This window comes from Palaemon carinicauda, chromosome 23 (assembly GCF_036898095.1).
Source record: "Palaemon carinicauda isolate YSFRI2023 chromosome 23, ASM3689809v2, whole genome shotgun sequence".
Taxonomy (NCBI): Eukaryota; Metazoa; Arthropoda; class Malacostraca; order Decapoda; family Palaemonidae; genus Palaemon; species Palaemon carinicauda.
In genome coordinates this window covers 106,731,590-106,749,814 of record NC_090747.1, presented here as the reverse complement: position 1 = coordinate 106,749,814, position 18,225 = coordinate 106,731,590, and the positions used below count along the sequence as shown (strand labels likewise).

Here is an 18,225-nt window from a genome sequence, read left to right as displayed (position 1 = left end):
ACAACCACAGTCATCGGCCCCTTACTTATTTCAGATAACTTCGGTTATATCACCAACAACCACAGTCATCGGCCCCTTACTTATTTCAGATAACTTCGGTTATATCACCAACAACCACAGTCATCGGCCCCTTACTTATTTCAGATAACTTCGGTTATATCACCAACAACCACAGTCATCGGCCCCTTACTTATTTCAGATAACTTCGGTTATATCACCAACAACCACAGTCATCGGCCCCTTACTTATTTCAGATAACTTCGGTTATATCACCAACAACCACAGTCATCGGCCCCTTACTTATTTCAGATAACTTCGGTTATATCACCAACAACCACAGTCATCGGCCCCTTACTTATTTCAGATAACTTCGGTTATATCACCAACAACCACAGTCATCGGCCCCTTACTTATTTCAGATAACTTCGGTTATATCACCAACAACCACAGTCATCGGCCCCTTACTTATTTCAGATAACTTCGGTTATATCACCAACAACCACAGTCATCGGCCCCTTACTTATTTCAGATAACTTCGGTTATATCACCAACAACCACAGTCATCGGCCCCTTACTTATTTCAGATAACTTCGGTTATATCACCAACAACCACAGTCATCGGCCCCTTACTTATTTCAGATAACTTCGGTTATATCACCAACAACCACAGTCATCGGCCCCTTACTTATTTCAGATAACTTCGGTTATATCACCAACAACCACAGTCATCGGCCCCTTACTTATTTCAGATAACTTCGGTTATATCACCAACAACAACAAAATTTTAGATAACTTCGGTTATATCACCAACAACCACAGTCATCGGCCCCTTACTTATTTCAGATAACTTCGGTTATATCACCAACAACCACAGTCATCGGCCCCTTACTTATTCTAGATAACTTCGGTTATATCACCAACAACCACAGTCATCGGCCCCTTACTTATTCTAGATAACTTCGGTTATATCACCAACAACAACAGTCATCGGCCCCTTACTTATTTCAGATAACTTCGGTTATATCACCAACAACAACAGTCATCGGCCCCTTACTTATTTCAGATAACTTCGGTTATATCACCAACAACCACAGTCATCGGCCCCTTACTTATTTCAGATAACTTCGGTTATATCACCAACAACCACAGTCATCGGCCCCTTACTTATTTCAGATAACTTCGGTTATATCACCAACAACCACAGTCATCGGCCCCTTACTTATTTCAGATAACTTCGGTTATATCACCAACAACCACAGTCATCGGCCCCTTACTTATTTCAGATAACTTCGGTTATATCACCAACAACCACAGTCATCGGCCCCTTACTTATTTCAGATAACTTCGGTTATATCACCAACAACCACAGTCATCGGCCCCTTACTTATTTTAGATAACTTCGGTTATATCACCAACAACCACAGTCATCGGCCCCTTACTTATTTCAGATAACTTCGGTTATATCACCAACAACCACAGTCATCGGCCCCTTACTTATTTCAGATAACTTCGGTTATATCACCAACAACCACAGTCATCGGCCCCTTACTTATTTTAGATAACTTCGGTTATATCACCAACAACAACAGTCATTGGCCCCTTACTTATTTCAGATAACTTCGGTTATATCACCAACAACAACAGTCATCGGCCCCTTACTTATTTTATATAACTTCGGTTATATCACCAACAACCACAGTCATCGGCCCCTTACTTATTTTAGATAACTTCGGTTATATCACCAACAACAACAGTCATTGGCCCCTTACTTATTTCAGATAACTTTGGTTATATCACCAACAACAACAGTCATCAGCCCCTTACTTATTTTAGATAACTTCGGTTATATCACCAACAACAACAGTCATTGGCCCCTTACTTATTTTATATAACTTCGGTTATAACACCAACCACAACAGTAATAATAACTAACATTATAATGATATTACAAAGAATTTCTCATTTCCAATCCGAAAAACGAATCGTCCGCAAAATGAAAAGCGAAAGAAAGCAGATTTAATGTTATGCTAATTTTCACATTAAATTCCATTGACTTTCTTCATTCACTTAAAGAGAAGTCGAGTAATATTTTGTTCTTTGTCTGCACCTTTTCCCACTTTTATTTTCCTGGTGTAAGGTACTCCATACACTTTCTTTCCAACTCTTCCATCCTGCTTGTATTCTGTGGTTTATTTCTAAATACTTTGAAATTTTCAACTCTTTTTCAATCTCTATCTTGATTTTCCAACTGGGGTTGTAGCTTAATAATAATAATAATAATAATAATAGTAATATTAATAATAATAATAATAATAATAATAATAATAATAATAATAATAATAATAATAATAATAATAATAATAATAATAATAATAATAACTGTACTAAGCAGACAACTTTACAGGGCTTTAAGTCTTCAAGGTAATATAATAAGTATCTCCAGTAACAAGGCATGCTTACCTCCCTACTAGATGAGAGAGGTTTTAAGAGTTTAAGCCAAAAAATAAATAATAATACCAATTCCCTAATATCGCAAGAGGGTCTGCCCCTCTCTTTTATTCTTCTCCTGTACTTCCCTTTCTCCCTATTTCCTTAATCTTTCCCATCCCGAGTACCTGCCTTTGAGCTATAAACTGGATTGTATCCAGGGGTGCTCTTCCTTTCCCCATATTCCCTTGAGACGGAATTCCTTTATATTAAGCAACCAGCGGCTTTTTATTCTTATCCCTTACCATTTCCTCCCTCCTAAATTGGATATATGATGTCTTTATCCAGCATATTCTAACTATATTTTAAATTTTAATATAATTAAGAGGTATTTTTCAAAAGAAATTGTGAAACGCCGAGCGAACTAGTTTACCAGGCGGAATTAAATGGGTTAAAGGGCTCATGTTTATGCCATAATGTTATTTAGTTGATTTTTCTTTAGTGTTAACATCTCTTGTGTTGGTGTTTTAAAAAGTGCAACGCAGAAACGACAAAAAAATATGTAGGCTACGGTTTGCAATACTCATAATATGATGATAACAATGTGAGCAAGAATAATTCTATATGATAGGCCTATTTCCAATATTATACAGCTAATCGTTTGAAATCTGCAATAGCCAACACACACATGCTCTAGACATAACTTTGCTTGTGTTTATCTTTAGAACGATCATAACTTGCATAGAACGAAAGAGACGTGTTAAGGGACATTTATTCTACAATATCTATAAGAAATTTTAAGTTATGATTATAAATACTGTATATGATTCATAGGAAGAAAATAGCTTTCAGAATAAATAGTTTACCATATGGGATTCGCCTAACCTTTCATGAAGGTATACTTGCTAACCTTAAATGAAAGTTGTTAGCCTATGATAAAGTTCCAATGGTTTAAGAGTATAAAAACATATTATAGCCTAACATGACAACCGTACTCGGAAAACCTTACCTTAACCTCACTGGGGACGGGTGTCGTTAGCCTAGATTTTTCCAAGGACACCGAAGGAAGGGAGAGATTCGTGGGTTGGTTTCCATCCTGTTTAGTTTTTCACTACACAAAAGGCTGTAGGCCTATGCTTGCAGTTGCATTAGGCCTAGCACAAGTGCAAACCGATGATAAACTCGAGTTAAACACATTCTTACGATTTAAAGAACTGCCAATATTTGCTAACCGGGTCACCAATACCATTGGTGATGAACAGACACTGTGACTGACAGTGTTCAGTGTTCATTATATAGTCTTTGGTGTACACTTAGCGTAGGGTTGCCAGGTTGGCCCTTTTCAGGACAAACCCCTCAATTGTGGCCTTTTTTTTTATGCCAAATATCTCAATTTGGCCTTTTTGAAATTGATTTTCAATAAATGATATATTTCAGTCCCTTTTCTACTAATGGTTTGACATTTTAAAGCTTCCGTTGTTTAAAAGTTAGCCTTTTCTCATTTAGAAAACCTGGCAATCCTTTTGTAGCAAGTGGAGCATTTTAAGTATTGTTCCGCATGTTCCACTCAGTCTTAAAAATTTGTTGCTGGAGTTTCGTTTGTTTTTGGTAATAATCGGTAAAACGAGAATAATGTAATAAATATTCTAAATGAATAAATATTTTGAATATTCTAGATTTAAAAAGGTACATTATTCAGGATGAATATATCGTTTGTGGTCTCAGACTAGAACTCTTGATATAAAAAAATACTAATGAATATTTAGGCTAATTTTGTCATCGAAGGTGCCTACGGCTGATGGTGTATAGAGGGTTTATATATATATATATATATATATATATATATATATATATATATATATATATATATATATATATATATATATATATATATATATATATATATATATATATATAGTGCGTGTGTGTGTCTCATGCTCATGTGTGTTATATAGTCTCGAAATAACGTCAATGAAAGCAGTTATAGTTTTATTTATTATGAATATTTTTGCGCATACATATATTCATGTTCATCCCACAGGGGATACATTCAGTAAGTTCGCATACCTTAACGTGGTGAAAGGGTTTGTATATTGCCATGATCAGCAAAGCTGTACTAGTCAGGGCCAACCATACTAGGTTGGTTTTGCTGTGAGCAATCAGAATAAAGTCTCCCATTATCACCAATCTGCAGTGGCCAGCGTAGTGATGAAAACTGGCCAAACCCTTAAATGAATGAAGTCATGTCCAGCAATGGACCAGAAAAGGCTGCATTTGTTACCTTCGACAACCTAACCTTCTAGCCTGATACATTCAGATCTCCCTGGACAATTCCATCCTGTTCGTAATACTAGGCAGGCAGTTAATTCTAATAGCCAGGCCTTCTCCATCATGAGGCCCAATACTACACAGTATTCTAGAAGTTTTATTCCAGCTGTTACCAAGTTGTGGAATGATCTTCCTAATCGGGTAGTTGAATCAGTAGAACTTCAAAAGTTCAAAGTTGGAGCAAATGTTTTTATGTTGACCAGGCTGACATGAGTCTTTTTATTGTTTATATATGACTTATCTGTTTTTGACGTTGTTAATAGTTTATATAGGACATATTTGTTTTAATGCTGTTACTGTTTTCAGAATGATATATTGTTAATTTATTCTCATCATTTATTTATTTCCTTAGTTCCTTTCCTCACTGGGCTATTTTTCCCTGTTGGAGCCCTTGGGCTTATAGCATCTTGCTTTTTCAACTAGGGTTGTAGCTTGGCTAATAATAATAATAATAATAATAATAATAATAATAATAATAATAATAATAATTATAATAATAATACAGGTTTTGGTATTGGAAAACAAGAATCAGGTTTTGTTTTATTAAGATTTTGAAGTGTTCTGAAGTTGGTGCACACTTTCTCATGCTACAGGGGTGACGATTTGCTGAAGGTGATATAGCTAAAAGATTTGAGGTGAGGGTTGAATCTAATGGCCAAGGTCATTATAATTCGTAGGGGATACCTGTAATATTCAGTGAGTGACATTATTCAAATTATGCTGACTGTAACGAACAAATACTAGTGAATTATTCACAAACTTACGTTCTTAATGCCCATTTTGACAGCATTCTTTTGGTAGAAAATTAACCTTTTTTTGTATGACAAGTAATTTTCATTATTGTTGGTAGCCACACAAATGGGAAATAATAATGTAATGGTGTTAAAGCTTCTTGGGTTTCTTGGTCACCGATCAAACTTCTGAAAACACCCAGCATTGCTCAAAATCATTGATCGAACTAACATCAATATAATGGAAATTGTTACTGTCCTGGTTTTCCTTGACAAGGAAGACTGAAGTAAACATAGGAAAGTGGTCATATTTGTCATCAAGTGACGAGTTAAGAGATAAATCCACCTTGCAGAAAACTTCTAAAATAGCATCTGCTTCCACATCCTAAACCCATTTCACGATCCTTTATCTTCCATTCTTCCCACGAGACTAAACCATCTCGAACCGTAGTTCACAATAACATATTCAAAGGTGTCCACCACATATTTTCCATGCAAGTTTTATCTGATATAAAGTATGCCAACAGTTCTTATCAACATATCTTATTCATATTTATCGTCTGTTCTTTACGTCAATAATGGGAAGATTTGATTGAGGCATTCGTGGTATAACCCAGCGGTGTGACCTACAAGGTCATTCACCCTTTCAAACTAAGTACAGCTAAGGTAGGAAAGAGAGCAGAAAGACATTTCAATCCCTCACAAAAGGGAGTTGCTGGAATGGGCTACAATACAGTCATTGCTCCCCTAGAAATTTGAAATTTCCAAACTTCTTTGACGGGTGAAGATGCGGGAATAATATAGTATTTAATACAGAGAGAAATATAGTCTATGTATATATATATATATATATATATATATATATATATATATATATACATATATATATATATATATATATATATATATATATATATATATATATATACATACATATATATATATATATATATATATATATATATATATATATATATATATATATATATATATATATATATATATATAAAGGATCAGACTAAGTACAGTATTTTTTTAATTTTGTATAAATAATTACTCTGGATGAGAAATGGAATGCCAGTTGGATAAAAGAAAGCAAAATTTCAAATTGCTGACGGCCACTAAAAGGGGAAATATATATCGTAACTCTGACTACCTTCATTAACGAGGCAAAATATATGTAGAAGAATAAATTCTATATATTATACTGGTTGTGAACAAATATAATCAGATTAAGCAATGCATGCTGATATATCTATCTATATGCATATATAATCTATTTCTGTCGATCAGATGATACTTTACCCTATTTAACATTATAAATTTACTATTATTATTATTATTATTATTATTATTATTATTATTATTATTATTATTATTATTATTATTATTATTACTTACTAAGCTACAGCCTTAGTTGGAAAAGCAGGATGCTATAAGCCCAGGGGCTCCAACAGGGAAAATAGCCCAGTGAGGAAAGGAAACAGGGAAAAATAAATTTTTTTAGAAGAGTAACCTTAAAAACAAGGGGAAGAAAAACAAGACGGAACAGCATCCCCGAGTGTACCCTCAAGCAAGAGAACTCTAACTCAAGACAGTGGAAGGCCATGGTACAAAGGCTATAGCACTACCCAAGACTAGAGAACAATGGTTTGATTTTGGAGTGTCCTTCTCCTAGAAGAGCTGTTTACCACATCTAAAGAGTCTCTTCCACCCTTTCCAAGAGGAAAGTAGCTACTGAACAATTACATTGCAGCCAGAAATAATTGCTTGGTAATCACAGTGTTATCAGGTGTATGAGGACAGGAAAATATGTAAAGAATAGGCCAGACTATTCGGTGTATGTGTAGGCAAAAGGAAAATGAGCCGTAAACAGCGAGAAAGATTCAATGCAGTACTGTCTGGCCAGTCTAAGGACCCCATAACTCTTTAGTGGTAGTTTCTTAACGGGTGGCTGGTGCCCTGGCCAACCTACTTATCCGAATTATATCAAAACATCAGGAAAATAATAGAATTGTATACCATTTATCGAAAGGCAACTGAATGGTGTGGATTTCAATGTACAAGGCTTTTACTTTAACCTAGAGCTATATAGCAGTTGTTTAAAGCTCAAAGAAAGGGGGGGGGGGACGAGTGCAATTCTGGTGGTTGTTCTGATAAACCAATTTTATTAATCACACTCGTGGAGTCGTGGTTCATTGGTTTCCAATTTAATCTTCCTAACAAATCAGTTCTAGTTGGGGGATATGACTTAAGCACATGCCCTGAAGAATAAGATGTGCTTTGCTATTCTAATAACTGAATTACGTACTTGGCAATTAGCTGACTAGAGAGTCGCAATCGATATAAAATTGACTTGCAATATTTGGAATAAACCAAAAGTTACTTTTAATGCAAGTTAATCTCAAATGATTGGTGATTAATGGGTAAGAAAAGACCTAGTTCTACATTTAAGAGATTAACTCCAGGTCATGGTCTCTCCAGCAAAAACGCCCCAATCTAGAATGAAAGTGTCCATATCTGTATAAAATACTACATTTCGTAGGCGTAAAAAGCATATGTGTTCTTTTTCTTGAAAAATTAAACGGAGCAAGCACAAAAGAAGTTTCCACAGAGTATAGAAGCGAGAGGCAAAGCAGATAATCAAATTCAACTTTCAACAAATGCTAAGCTAGAAGAAGAAGCTTTGAGATTGTCAGTTGTCACTGAACAAAACAAAAGTACAAAACGTTCATTCGAGCTTAGAGATTTTGAGGAATACAACTCCAATTACTACATCTTCCGGGAACACATTGTTCATGTTTGGTTCTTTAGGACCAAGACCACCCTTTTCCTCCTTGAATAATTTACCCCCTGGACAGAAAATGGCAGATCAATCGAAAGGTAAGAGACATTTTTCATTTTTTCCCCTAGGATTTCTGATTGAACATACATCTGTTAGGCTTAACCTCTCATAATCTATTTCTACCGCTACTGTAAGCCTGGCTTATTTGTGGCAGTGTTAGGCTAGTTTGCCTGTGGCTTAGGATCTAACTTAGTTTTTGAAGCTGGACCTTGAATTTAAAAGCTTAGGCTAAGGGCAGACTAATGTAAGGTTTCAAGTCCTTTTTCAAGCGAACCGTGTTAGTGAGATTACTTCAGGATGGTTTCTGGGCTTGGTTATATTGGAGTATGTGTGATCGCGGCCACATTTATTATGTATGATTATTGCCGAATAAGGATAGGGCAGTGTGAAAGGGATTGCAGGGCGTTGTTAAGGAGGGACCAAGAATATAGCAATGTAAAGGGTGTCGTAGGAGGCGTTAGCCCCCTGATAGGTAGGGACATGGCTTGTAGGTTAGGTTAGTTTGGGCTGTTTAAGTTAGGTTGTGTTCTTTTGTAGAGGTTTTGCAGAACAACAGACGCAGTTTTTGTAGCGCAGCAACCTGGTCTTATAAATACCTAGAAAACAGGAAAGAATTCCCATTTTCTGTGCATGCGGGAGGACCTGGCCGCTGATCTACAAAAGCTCCTGAGTATACATTTAGACTATAGGGTTGAATAGCTAGTGGTAGATCCTAGTCTTGGCTACTTATTTAGACTATAGGGTTGAAAACATTATTGTTAAACAGTAATTTAGACAACTGGATAAAGATGCTCTAATTCCTCGTCAGTATGGAATTTGTTATGAGAAAGGGTTCGAGTGCGAGCTATTTTGATGTGTATCATTGGGAAATGAAAGGGACAATGTGTGACCGGAACTATAATAAAACCCAAAATATTTGTTATTGTTTGGCAGCTTATAGTGCTTTCACTATAGCTTAGCCCTTTAAGGTCTATATTTTGTAGACAGTTATTACTTTGCTTTAAATAAGCCAGCTGTATGTTCAAACATCTTGATGCTTAACTCATTGACGGCTGCGATATTTTGCATATCACGTTGTGGCCAGGACCTGGGTCTAAGCTGCTAGTATATTAATAAACATTATTAAGATTATCAAACTGCTTTAGCAACCTTAATATTTAAGCTAACACTCATATTGGATTTGATTTTTTCTAATGGTTATTAGGAATATTTTAAACTAGCCAGTATGGTTGTAGGGGGCTTCCTACCCCCTGAGAATGAGTCTTCCATTAAAGGATGAGGATTTGTATTTGTGTTTGAACAAACCACAGATTTTAAAAGTAATTTATATTTTTCCTAACTACACAAACGTGAGTCCTTCAAGTTTCACTTCTCTCCTTAACCACCCTGCAAGCCCTAGGTGAAGGTCAAAGTGGCTACTCTCTGTACTGGCTGCTGTCCGTCAGGAACTATCGACACCTTGTAATAAATTTTAACAGCTGAGTTCTAGCCAAGCTGAAAACACACCCCTGTTAAAGTACTCACATTTTTTCAATATTAATCTTACCCGATGATCATGTAGCTGTCAACTCCGTTGCCCGACAGAAATCTACGGTCGGGATACGCCAGCGATCGCTATACAGGTGGGGGTGTACTCACCAGCGCCATCTGTGGTCAGGTACTCCAGTACTTCTTGTCAACAAGACCTCAATTTTTCCTCTGTCGTGCCACCGGCAAGACCTACATGGATACGCTGTTGATTGTAGTGTTAGGACTTGTAATAGGCGTCTTCCGAAGGCCTCTGTTGATCCTCACACCGTATGTTCCAATTGTAGGGGAAAATCCTGTCAATTGGAAGATCGATGTGGGGAATGTGCTGGGCTTTCGGAATTCGATTTTAATGAATTCCTCAGATATACTCGTAGGTTAGAGAAGGAGAGAGATAGGAGGAGTTCTTCTCGTTCTTTGGATATTTCCTCTCCCCATGCCCCTCAACCTTTTCCTTCCCCTGTGGTGGTGACCCCCGAACCTGCTACGAGTGCTCAGCCTGCAATGGCTGATATGTTGCGTGCCATTCAGGCTCTCGGTGATAAGGTGGAGTCGTTGGTTAGTGACCGCTATCAGCTCTTGGCAGATGTCAGAGAGCTGAAAGCGAAGAGTGCAGTGGGAAGTGTTAGTGCTAGTGCTGTGCATAGTGTCAGTGTCAGTGTTGCGCATGAGGATACATCTGTGCGTGCCAGTCGTCCTCCCAGTCCGGGACCTCTTGCAAGCTCCCAAGCCCAGGGGAGAAGCAATGTCGAAGGACCAAAGGGTTCGGCAGGCCTTGATCGGCGCACAGATGTATCCTCAGTGGTTGCGGACGTATCTGCTAAGGATCGTCCCTTCCACTCCCAGACGAATGAGCCCTTACATTCCTCGTCTGTGGAAGAGGTTTCCAGGAGGAAACGGTGGACTAAGGTCTCACGACCGCTCAAACGTAAGGTCCCTTCCGAGCTAGTCCAACGGCCCAGGTGTAGCCACTGGGTCAGTTCGGACTCGCCGCAGTCATCTGATGACTGCACACCTCCCAAGAGAGGTAGGGTGGTCCCTCAACAGGCCTCTGCTCCAACCACAGTAGACCCTAAGTGGTCCATGCTGCAGACTATGCAGTCTCAGCTTGCGGCTTTTATGCAGGAGTATCAGGCAGAGAAGGTTAACACCCCTCCTCCTGTGAGAGCTCCTCCACCGTTGCGCAGTCCTCACTGCCAGACGCATGTTCGTGCTGCACCTTCTGCTTACATGCGTGAGCTGCCGCATCGGGAGTTGCCGGGTTCCAGCACTATGCGGCATTCTCCTCAGCCCATGCAGCATGCTCTACAGACCTTACAGCATGCTCCGCATACCATGCAGCATGAGCCGCATTCCATGCAGCATGAGCCTCATACCATGCAGCATGAGCCTCATCCCATGCAGCATGAGCCGCATGCCATGCAGCATGAGCCGCATACCATGCAGCATGAGCCGCATCTCATGCAGCATGAGCCGCATGCCATGCAGCATGAGCCGCATGCCTTACAGCATGCTCTGCATACCACACCGCATGCTCCTCAGCCCACCGCAGACCCTCCCTCACGCCGGCCCTCTGCTTTTGTTGTTACCAGCTCACAGTCTGTCCAGCAGAGGCATGATGATGGATCCGCAGGTACGCATGCACCCGTTCTGCAGGATTCAGCCGTTCAGCTTGCTGCTCTGCCTTTGCCTCTTACAACTCAACTGTCGGGTGAGGAGGTTTCTGAGGATGAAGCTGCTCATCTAGATGATCCTCATTCTGATGTTGAAGGACACAAGTCTTCGCCACCCTCCTTAGACTTCCGCAAAGTCCTTGCTTTGTTCAGAGAGTTGTACCCTGAACACTTTGTGTCTGCAACCCCTCGTTCTCCTCCCTCCGAGTTTGCTCTGGGCATGCAGTCTACTGCGCCTGCCTTCACCAAGCTTGTTCTCGCCAGATCATCAAGGAGAGCTTTGAGGGTTATGGGGGATTGGTTGCAGTCCAAGAAGCAACTGGGAAGGACCTCTTTTGTGTTTCCTCCTCCCAAGCTGGCTTCTAAGTCGGGCGTCTGGTATGCCACGGGAGAGGAACCTGGCTTGGGGGTTCCTGCCTCTGCCCAGGCCGACTTCTCAAGTCTGGTTGACTCTCCCCGCAGGTTGGCTATGAGACGTTCGAAGATCTGCTGGTCCTCTTCAGATCTTGATCACTTGTTAAAGGGAGTCTTTCGTGCCTTCGAGATATTCAACTTCCTCGATTGGTGTCTGGGAGCCTTAAGCAGGAAGACTGCCCCTTCTGACAAGGACTCAGCCATGCTGATCATGTCCAGCATGGACAAGGCAATACGGGATGGGTCTGGCGAGCTTGCGGCTTCTTATGTATCAGGGGTCCTCAAGAAAAGAGAACATCTGTGCTCCTTCTTATCTGCTGGTATCACCCCTTGCCAGAGGTCAGAGTTGCTGTTTGCTCCTCTTTCCAAGTGTCTGTTTCCGGAGGAGTTAATTAAGGGGATGGCTGCCTCTCTTCTCCAGAAGGATACGCATGACCTCATGGCTTCTTCTGCACGTAAGGCTAAGACCTTACCTTCCGTGACTAAACCTTACCGCCCCCTAGCAGTTGATACACCTGCTTCCAGGTTCATCCCGCCCTTTCGTGGCAGAACCTCCAGCAGAGGAGGTACCCGTGCAGACAGTCACCGTGGCAAGTCCAAGAAGGGTTCCAAGTCCACAAGAGGCAAGTTTTGACTGCCTTCCTCTCCAGACAGCTGTAGGAGCCAGACTCAAGACCTTCTGGCAAGCTTGGGAGAGCAGAGGTGCAGACGCTCAGTCTGTGAAGTGGCTGAGGGAGGGATACAGAATTCCGTTCTGCCGCAATCCCCCTCTAGCTACATCTCCCATCAACCTCTCTCCCAACTACAAGGAGAAGGACAAGAGGCTAGCGTTGCAACAAGAGGTGTCGCTCTTGCTACAAAAGGAGGCAGTGGTCATAGTCCGGGACCATCAATCCCCGGGCTTTTACAACCGTCTCTTCCTGGTAGCCAAGAAGACAGGAGGTTGGAGACCGGTGCTGGACGTCAGTGCGCTCAATGCTTATGTCACCAAGCAGACGTTCACGATGGAGACGACGAAGTCGGTCCTAGCAGCGGTCAGGCAGGAGGACTGGATGGTCTCGTTAGACCTGAAAGACGCATACTTTCACGTCCCCATCCATCCAGACTCCCAACCTTTCCTGAGATTCGTCTATGGAAAGGTTGTGTACCAGTTCCAAGCCCTGTGCTTTGGCCTAAGCACGGCACCTCTTGTGTTTATGCGACTGATGAGGAATATTGCGAAATTCCTTCACTTGGCAGACATCAGAGCCTCCCTCTATTTAGACGACTGGCTTTTAAGAGCTCCCACAAGTCGTCGCTGTCTGGAGAATCTCAGATGGACTATGGATCTGACCAAGGAACTGGGCCTCCTGGTCAATTTAGAGAAGTCCCAGCTCGTCCCATCCCAGACCATTGTTTACCTGGGTATGGAGATTCAGAGTTGAGCTTTTCGGGCTTTTCCGTCGGCCCCAAGGATCAACCAAGCCCTAGAGTGCATCCTGAGCATGCTGAGAAGGAACCGATGCTCAGTAAGGCAGTGGATGAGTCTAACAGGGACACTTTCATCGCTGGCCCTGTTCATCGAGTTAGGGAGACTCCACCTCCGCCCCCTTCAGTATCATCTGGCTGCTCACTGGATCAAGGACATGATGCTAGAGACGGTCTCAATTCCTGTTTCCGAAGAGATGAGGTCTACTCTAACGTGGTGGAAGAACAGCATTCTTCTCAAGGAAGGTCTTTCGTTAGCTGTTCAGACCCCCGACCACCGTCTCTTCTCGGACGCATCAGACTCGGGCTGGGGTGCGACATTGGATGGACAGGAATGCTCGGGAACATGGAATCAGGAGCAAAGGACACTTCACATCAATTGCAAGGAGTTGTTGGCAGTTCATCTGGCCTTAATGAACTTCAAGTCCCTCCAGCTAAACAAGGTGGTGGAGGTGAACTCTGACAACACCACAGCCTTGGCTTACATCTCCAAGCAGGGGGGGACTCATTCGAGGAAGTTGTTCGAGATCGCAAGGGACCTCCTCATTTGGTCAAAAGATCGAAGGCTCACGCTGGTAACGAGGTTCATTCAGGGCGATATGAATGTCATGGCAGATCGCCTCAGCCGGAAGGGTCAGGTCATCCCCACAGAGTGGACCCTTCACAAGAATGTTTGCAGCAGACTTTGGTCCCTGTGGGGTCAGCCAACCATAGATCTGTTCGCTACCTCGATGACCAAGAGGCTCCCATTGTATTGTTCTCCGATTCCAGACCCGGCAGCAGTTCACGTGGATGCCTTTCTGCTGGATTGGTCCCATCTCGACCTGTATGCATTCCCGCCGTTCAAGATTGTCAACAGGGTACTTCAGAAATTCGCCTCTCACAAAGGGACACGGCTGACGTTGGTTGCTCCCCTCTGGCCCGCGAGAGAATGGTTCACAGAGGTACTGCAATGGCTGGTCGACGTTCCCAGGACTCTCCCTCTAAGAGTGGACCTTCTGCGTCAACCTCACGTAAAGAAGGTACACCCAAGCCTCCACGCTCTTCGTCTGACTGCCTTCAGACTATCGAAAGACTCTCAAGAGCTAGAGGCTTTTCGAAGGAGGCAGCCAGAGCGATTGCTAGAGCTAGGAGGACATCCACTCTCAGAGTCTATCAATCTAAATGGGAAGTCTTCCGAAGCTGGTGCAAGGCCAATGCAGTTTCCTCAACCAGTACCACTGTAACCCAGATTGCTGACTTCCTGTTACATCTAAGGAACGTTAGATCCCTATCAGCTCCTACGATCAAGGGTTACAGAAGTATGTTGGCAGCGGTTTTCCGCCACAGAGGCTTGGATCTTTCCTCCAACAAAGATCTGCAGGACATCCTTAGGTCTTTTGAGACCTCTAAGGAACGTCGGTTGTCCACTCCAGGCTGGAATCTAGACGTGGTCCTAAGGTTCCTGATGTCATCTAGATTTGAACCGCTCCAATCAGCCTCTTTCAAGGACCTCACATTAAAAACTCTTTTCCTCGTATGCCTAGCAACAGCTAAGAGAGTAAGTGAGATCCACGCCTTCAGCAGGAACATAGGTTTCACATCGGAAACGGCTACATGTTCCTTGCAGCTCGGTTTTTTGGCTAAAAACGAGCTTCCTTCACGTCCTTGGCCTAAATCGTTCGAGATCCCTAGCCTATCCAACTTGGTGGGTAACGAGCTGGAGAGAGTACTTTGCCCAGTCAGAGCTCTTAGGTACTATCTGAAAAGGTCAAAACCCTTACGAGGACAATCAGAAGCCTTATGGTGTGCTGTTAAGAAGCCTTCGCTACCAATGTCTAAGAACGCAGTTTCTTACTACATCAGGCTTCTGATTAGAGAAGCTCATTCTCATATGAAGGAAGAAGACCTTGCTTTACTGAAGGTAAGGACACATGAAGTGAGAGCTGTGGCTACTTCAGTGGCCTTCAAACAGAACCGTTCTCTGCAGAGTGTTATGGATGCAACCTATTGGAGAAGCAAGTCAGTGTTCGCATCATTCTATCTCAAAGATGTCCAGTCTCTTTACGAGAACTGCTACACCCTGGGACCATTCGTAGCAGCGAGTGCAGTAGTAGGTGAGGGCTCAGTCACTACATTCCCATAATCCCATAACCTTTTTAACCTTTCTCTTGATTGCTTTTATTGTTGTTTTTGGGTTGTACGGTCGGCTAAGAAGCCTTCCGCATCCTGGTTGATTTGGCGGGTGGTCAATTCTTTCTTGAGAAGCGCCTAGGTTAGAGGTTGTGATGAGGTCCTTTAGTATGGGTTGCAGCCCTTTATACTTCAGCACCTAAGAGTCGTTCAGCATCCTAAGAGGACCGCTACGCTCAGTAAGGAAGACGTACTTATTAAAGGCAGAGTAATGGTTCAAGTCGACTTCCTTACCAGGTACTTATTTATTTTATATTGTTATTTTGAATAACTAATAAAAATGAAATACGGGATACTTAGCTTCTTTGTTAACATGTATACTGGTCTCCACCCACCACCCTGGGTGTGAATCAGCTACATGATCATCGGGTAAGATTAATATTGAAAAATGTTATTTTCATTAGTAAAATAAATTTTTGAATATACTTACCCGATGATCATGATTTAAAGGACCCGCCCTTCCTCCCCATAGAGAACCAGTGGACCGAGGAGAAAATTGAGGTCTTGTTGACAAGAAGTACTGGAGTACCTGACCACAGATGGCGCTGGTGAGTACACCCCCACCTGTATAGCGATCGCTGGCGTATCCCGACCGTAGATTTCTGTCGGGCAACGGAGTTGACAGCTACATGATCATCGGGTAAGTATATTCAAAAATTTATTTTACTAATGAAAATAACATTTTAATATTAGGAAAAATACAAATTGCTTTTAACATTTGTTATTTTAACCTCCCAAACAGGCTCGCCGTATAACGTAATCTGTAAATAACCGGTATGCAGTACATTTATGTGGAACACAGGTTTACCACATCTCCCATGTATCTCCTTTATAACAGTTATTGCTTACCTTTGTTTGTTGATATTGGTCATGTGCTTTTATGTTCCAATATTAAAGATATGTGAAGGATATTTCCTTCTCATCAGATAATAATTATAATAATAATAATTAGGGATACCACCCAATTTTCACAAATCTCATTATCTCAGTTTTGTGATATAATGCTATTTGGATATACAAGGTTTTCATTTCCAGCGAAGGGTGTGCGTTGAGTACAGTATAGAAGAGACTGCAATAAAAATCCACGTAATCAAATTATTATTATTATTATTATTATTATTATTATTATTATTATTATTATTACTACTAGCTAAGCTACAACCCTAGTTGGAAAAGCAAAATGCTATAAGCCCAAGGGCTCTAATAGGGAAAAATATCTCTGTGAGGGAAGGAAATAAGGAAATAAACAATATAATATGTAATGAACAATTAAAATAAGATATTTTAAAAACATTAACGATATTAAAACATATTTGATATATAAGCTATAAAATGACTTGTGTAAGTGTGCTCATCATGAAAACATTTGCTGCGAGTTTGAACTTTTGAAGTTCTGCTTATTCAACTACCCTATTAGGAAGATCATTCCACAACTTGGACAATTAAAATGAAATATCTTAAAAACATTAAAACAAATAAAACTTTTAATGGCTAAGAGTGCCTTAGAATTTCTTGATTTCACTTTTAAGATGTCATTTAACACTTTCCATGTTTTCTCTTTTGATTAAAACTTTTTAGGGTATTTCCTGTGTACTGAAATCTTTGATAACAATTATTTAAGATTATTTGTTAACATTTTAAAGTCAGGATACTTTACTCAAGCAAGAAAAACAAATGCTGACAGGTTAATGATCAATTCAACCTTATCTTTGTAATGAGTAGTTCAAGGTTAGCCAAAAAAATAAGTAAAAATCCCTAAAAAGGCTGTATGAAACACAAAGTGATATATTTAAATAAAAAAAAAATATGGCAGTACTATACTGTAATTGATAAACATTCTAGGAGGTGGTTCTGAAAGATCTGAAAGTATGTAGTGGGTACCTGAGATCCCAGATAGTGCCTCTTGTACAGTTTGTTAGATTAAAAATGGTACAGTATGTCTGGAATATTGAAAACCTTAATTGTTAGCAATATATTAAAGATAAGTTTGGAATGATGCAAACTTTAAATTAGAAAAAAAATGCTGTATTTCAAGTGACCTAACGTTTAATTCATCATCAACTTGAGAAACATTGTAGGAATAAATTTTAGGTTAACTTGAACATTGCTAAATTTATAGTTCATTGAGTTGCCAGCTATACAGTACTTCCAATGTAATTGACATTATATTAATTAAAAATAGATTTTTAGCTTTGGAACTTGCACAAACTTTTTATAGTAATTCACTAAGGTATAAAAGACACCAAGGATTAGTATCCTGTTATTGATGCCTGTTAATACCGTATCTTTATCAGTGTCAAACAACTGAATACCATCGTGTATTTAGGAAAAGTTTTATGTGTACCATACATGATTTTAACATCAGTAATTAGATATATTTGAACCAACTGATAGGTTGTGGAATTTATTCAATTTGGAGTTTAAATTATTGGCTAACTAAACTATATGGCTTCTTTTCAGATAATCCTCTTCACATATCTTGGCAAGACAGTATGTGGATTCCACATCTAAATTCGGCAAATATTTTGGAGTATTTCTCTGAAAGAACAAATCCCTTTTACTCCAGGGATTGCAACAATGAGTTCATAAAGATGCAGCAGAATACTAGGGTAGACCAGTTGACGTAAGTTTTTAATGTATA

General features: G+C 40.4%; 1 protein-coding gene across 2 annotated transcripts in view; it reads left to right on the top strand.

The window, feature by feature from the left end:
• Positions 1 to 3,272: 3,272 nt before the first annotated feature.
• The window catches only part of LOC137617353 (mediator of RNA polymerase II transcription subunit 6-like), an 87,733-nt gene continuing 72,780 nt past the window's right edge, over positions 3,273 to 18,225 (top strand). The window contains exons 1-2 of one of the 2 annotated variants that reach the window (XM_068347376.1): positions 3,273 to 3,510; positions 18,045 to 18,207. In XM_068347376.1, coding sequence (XP_068203477.1) covers positions 18,077 to 18,207 — 131 coding nt within the window. In that variant the 5' untranslated portion in view covers positions 3,273 to 3,510; positions 18,045 to 18,076. Of the gene's footprint in view, positions 3,511 to 8,137; positions 8,370 to 18,044; positions 18,208 to 18,225 lie in introns of those variants that run through there. The other variant, XM_068347375.1, reaches the window with a different exon arrangement.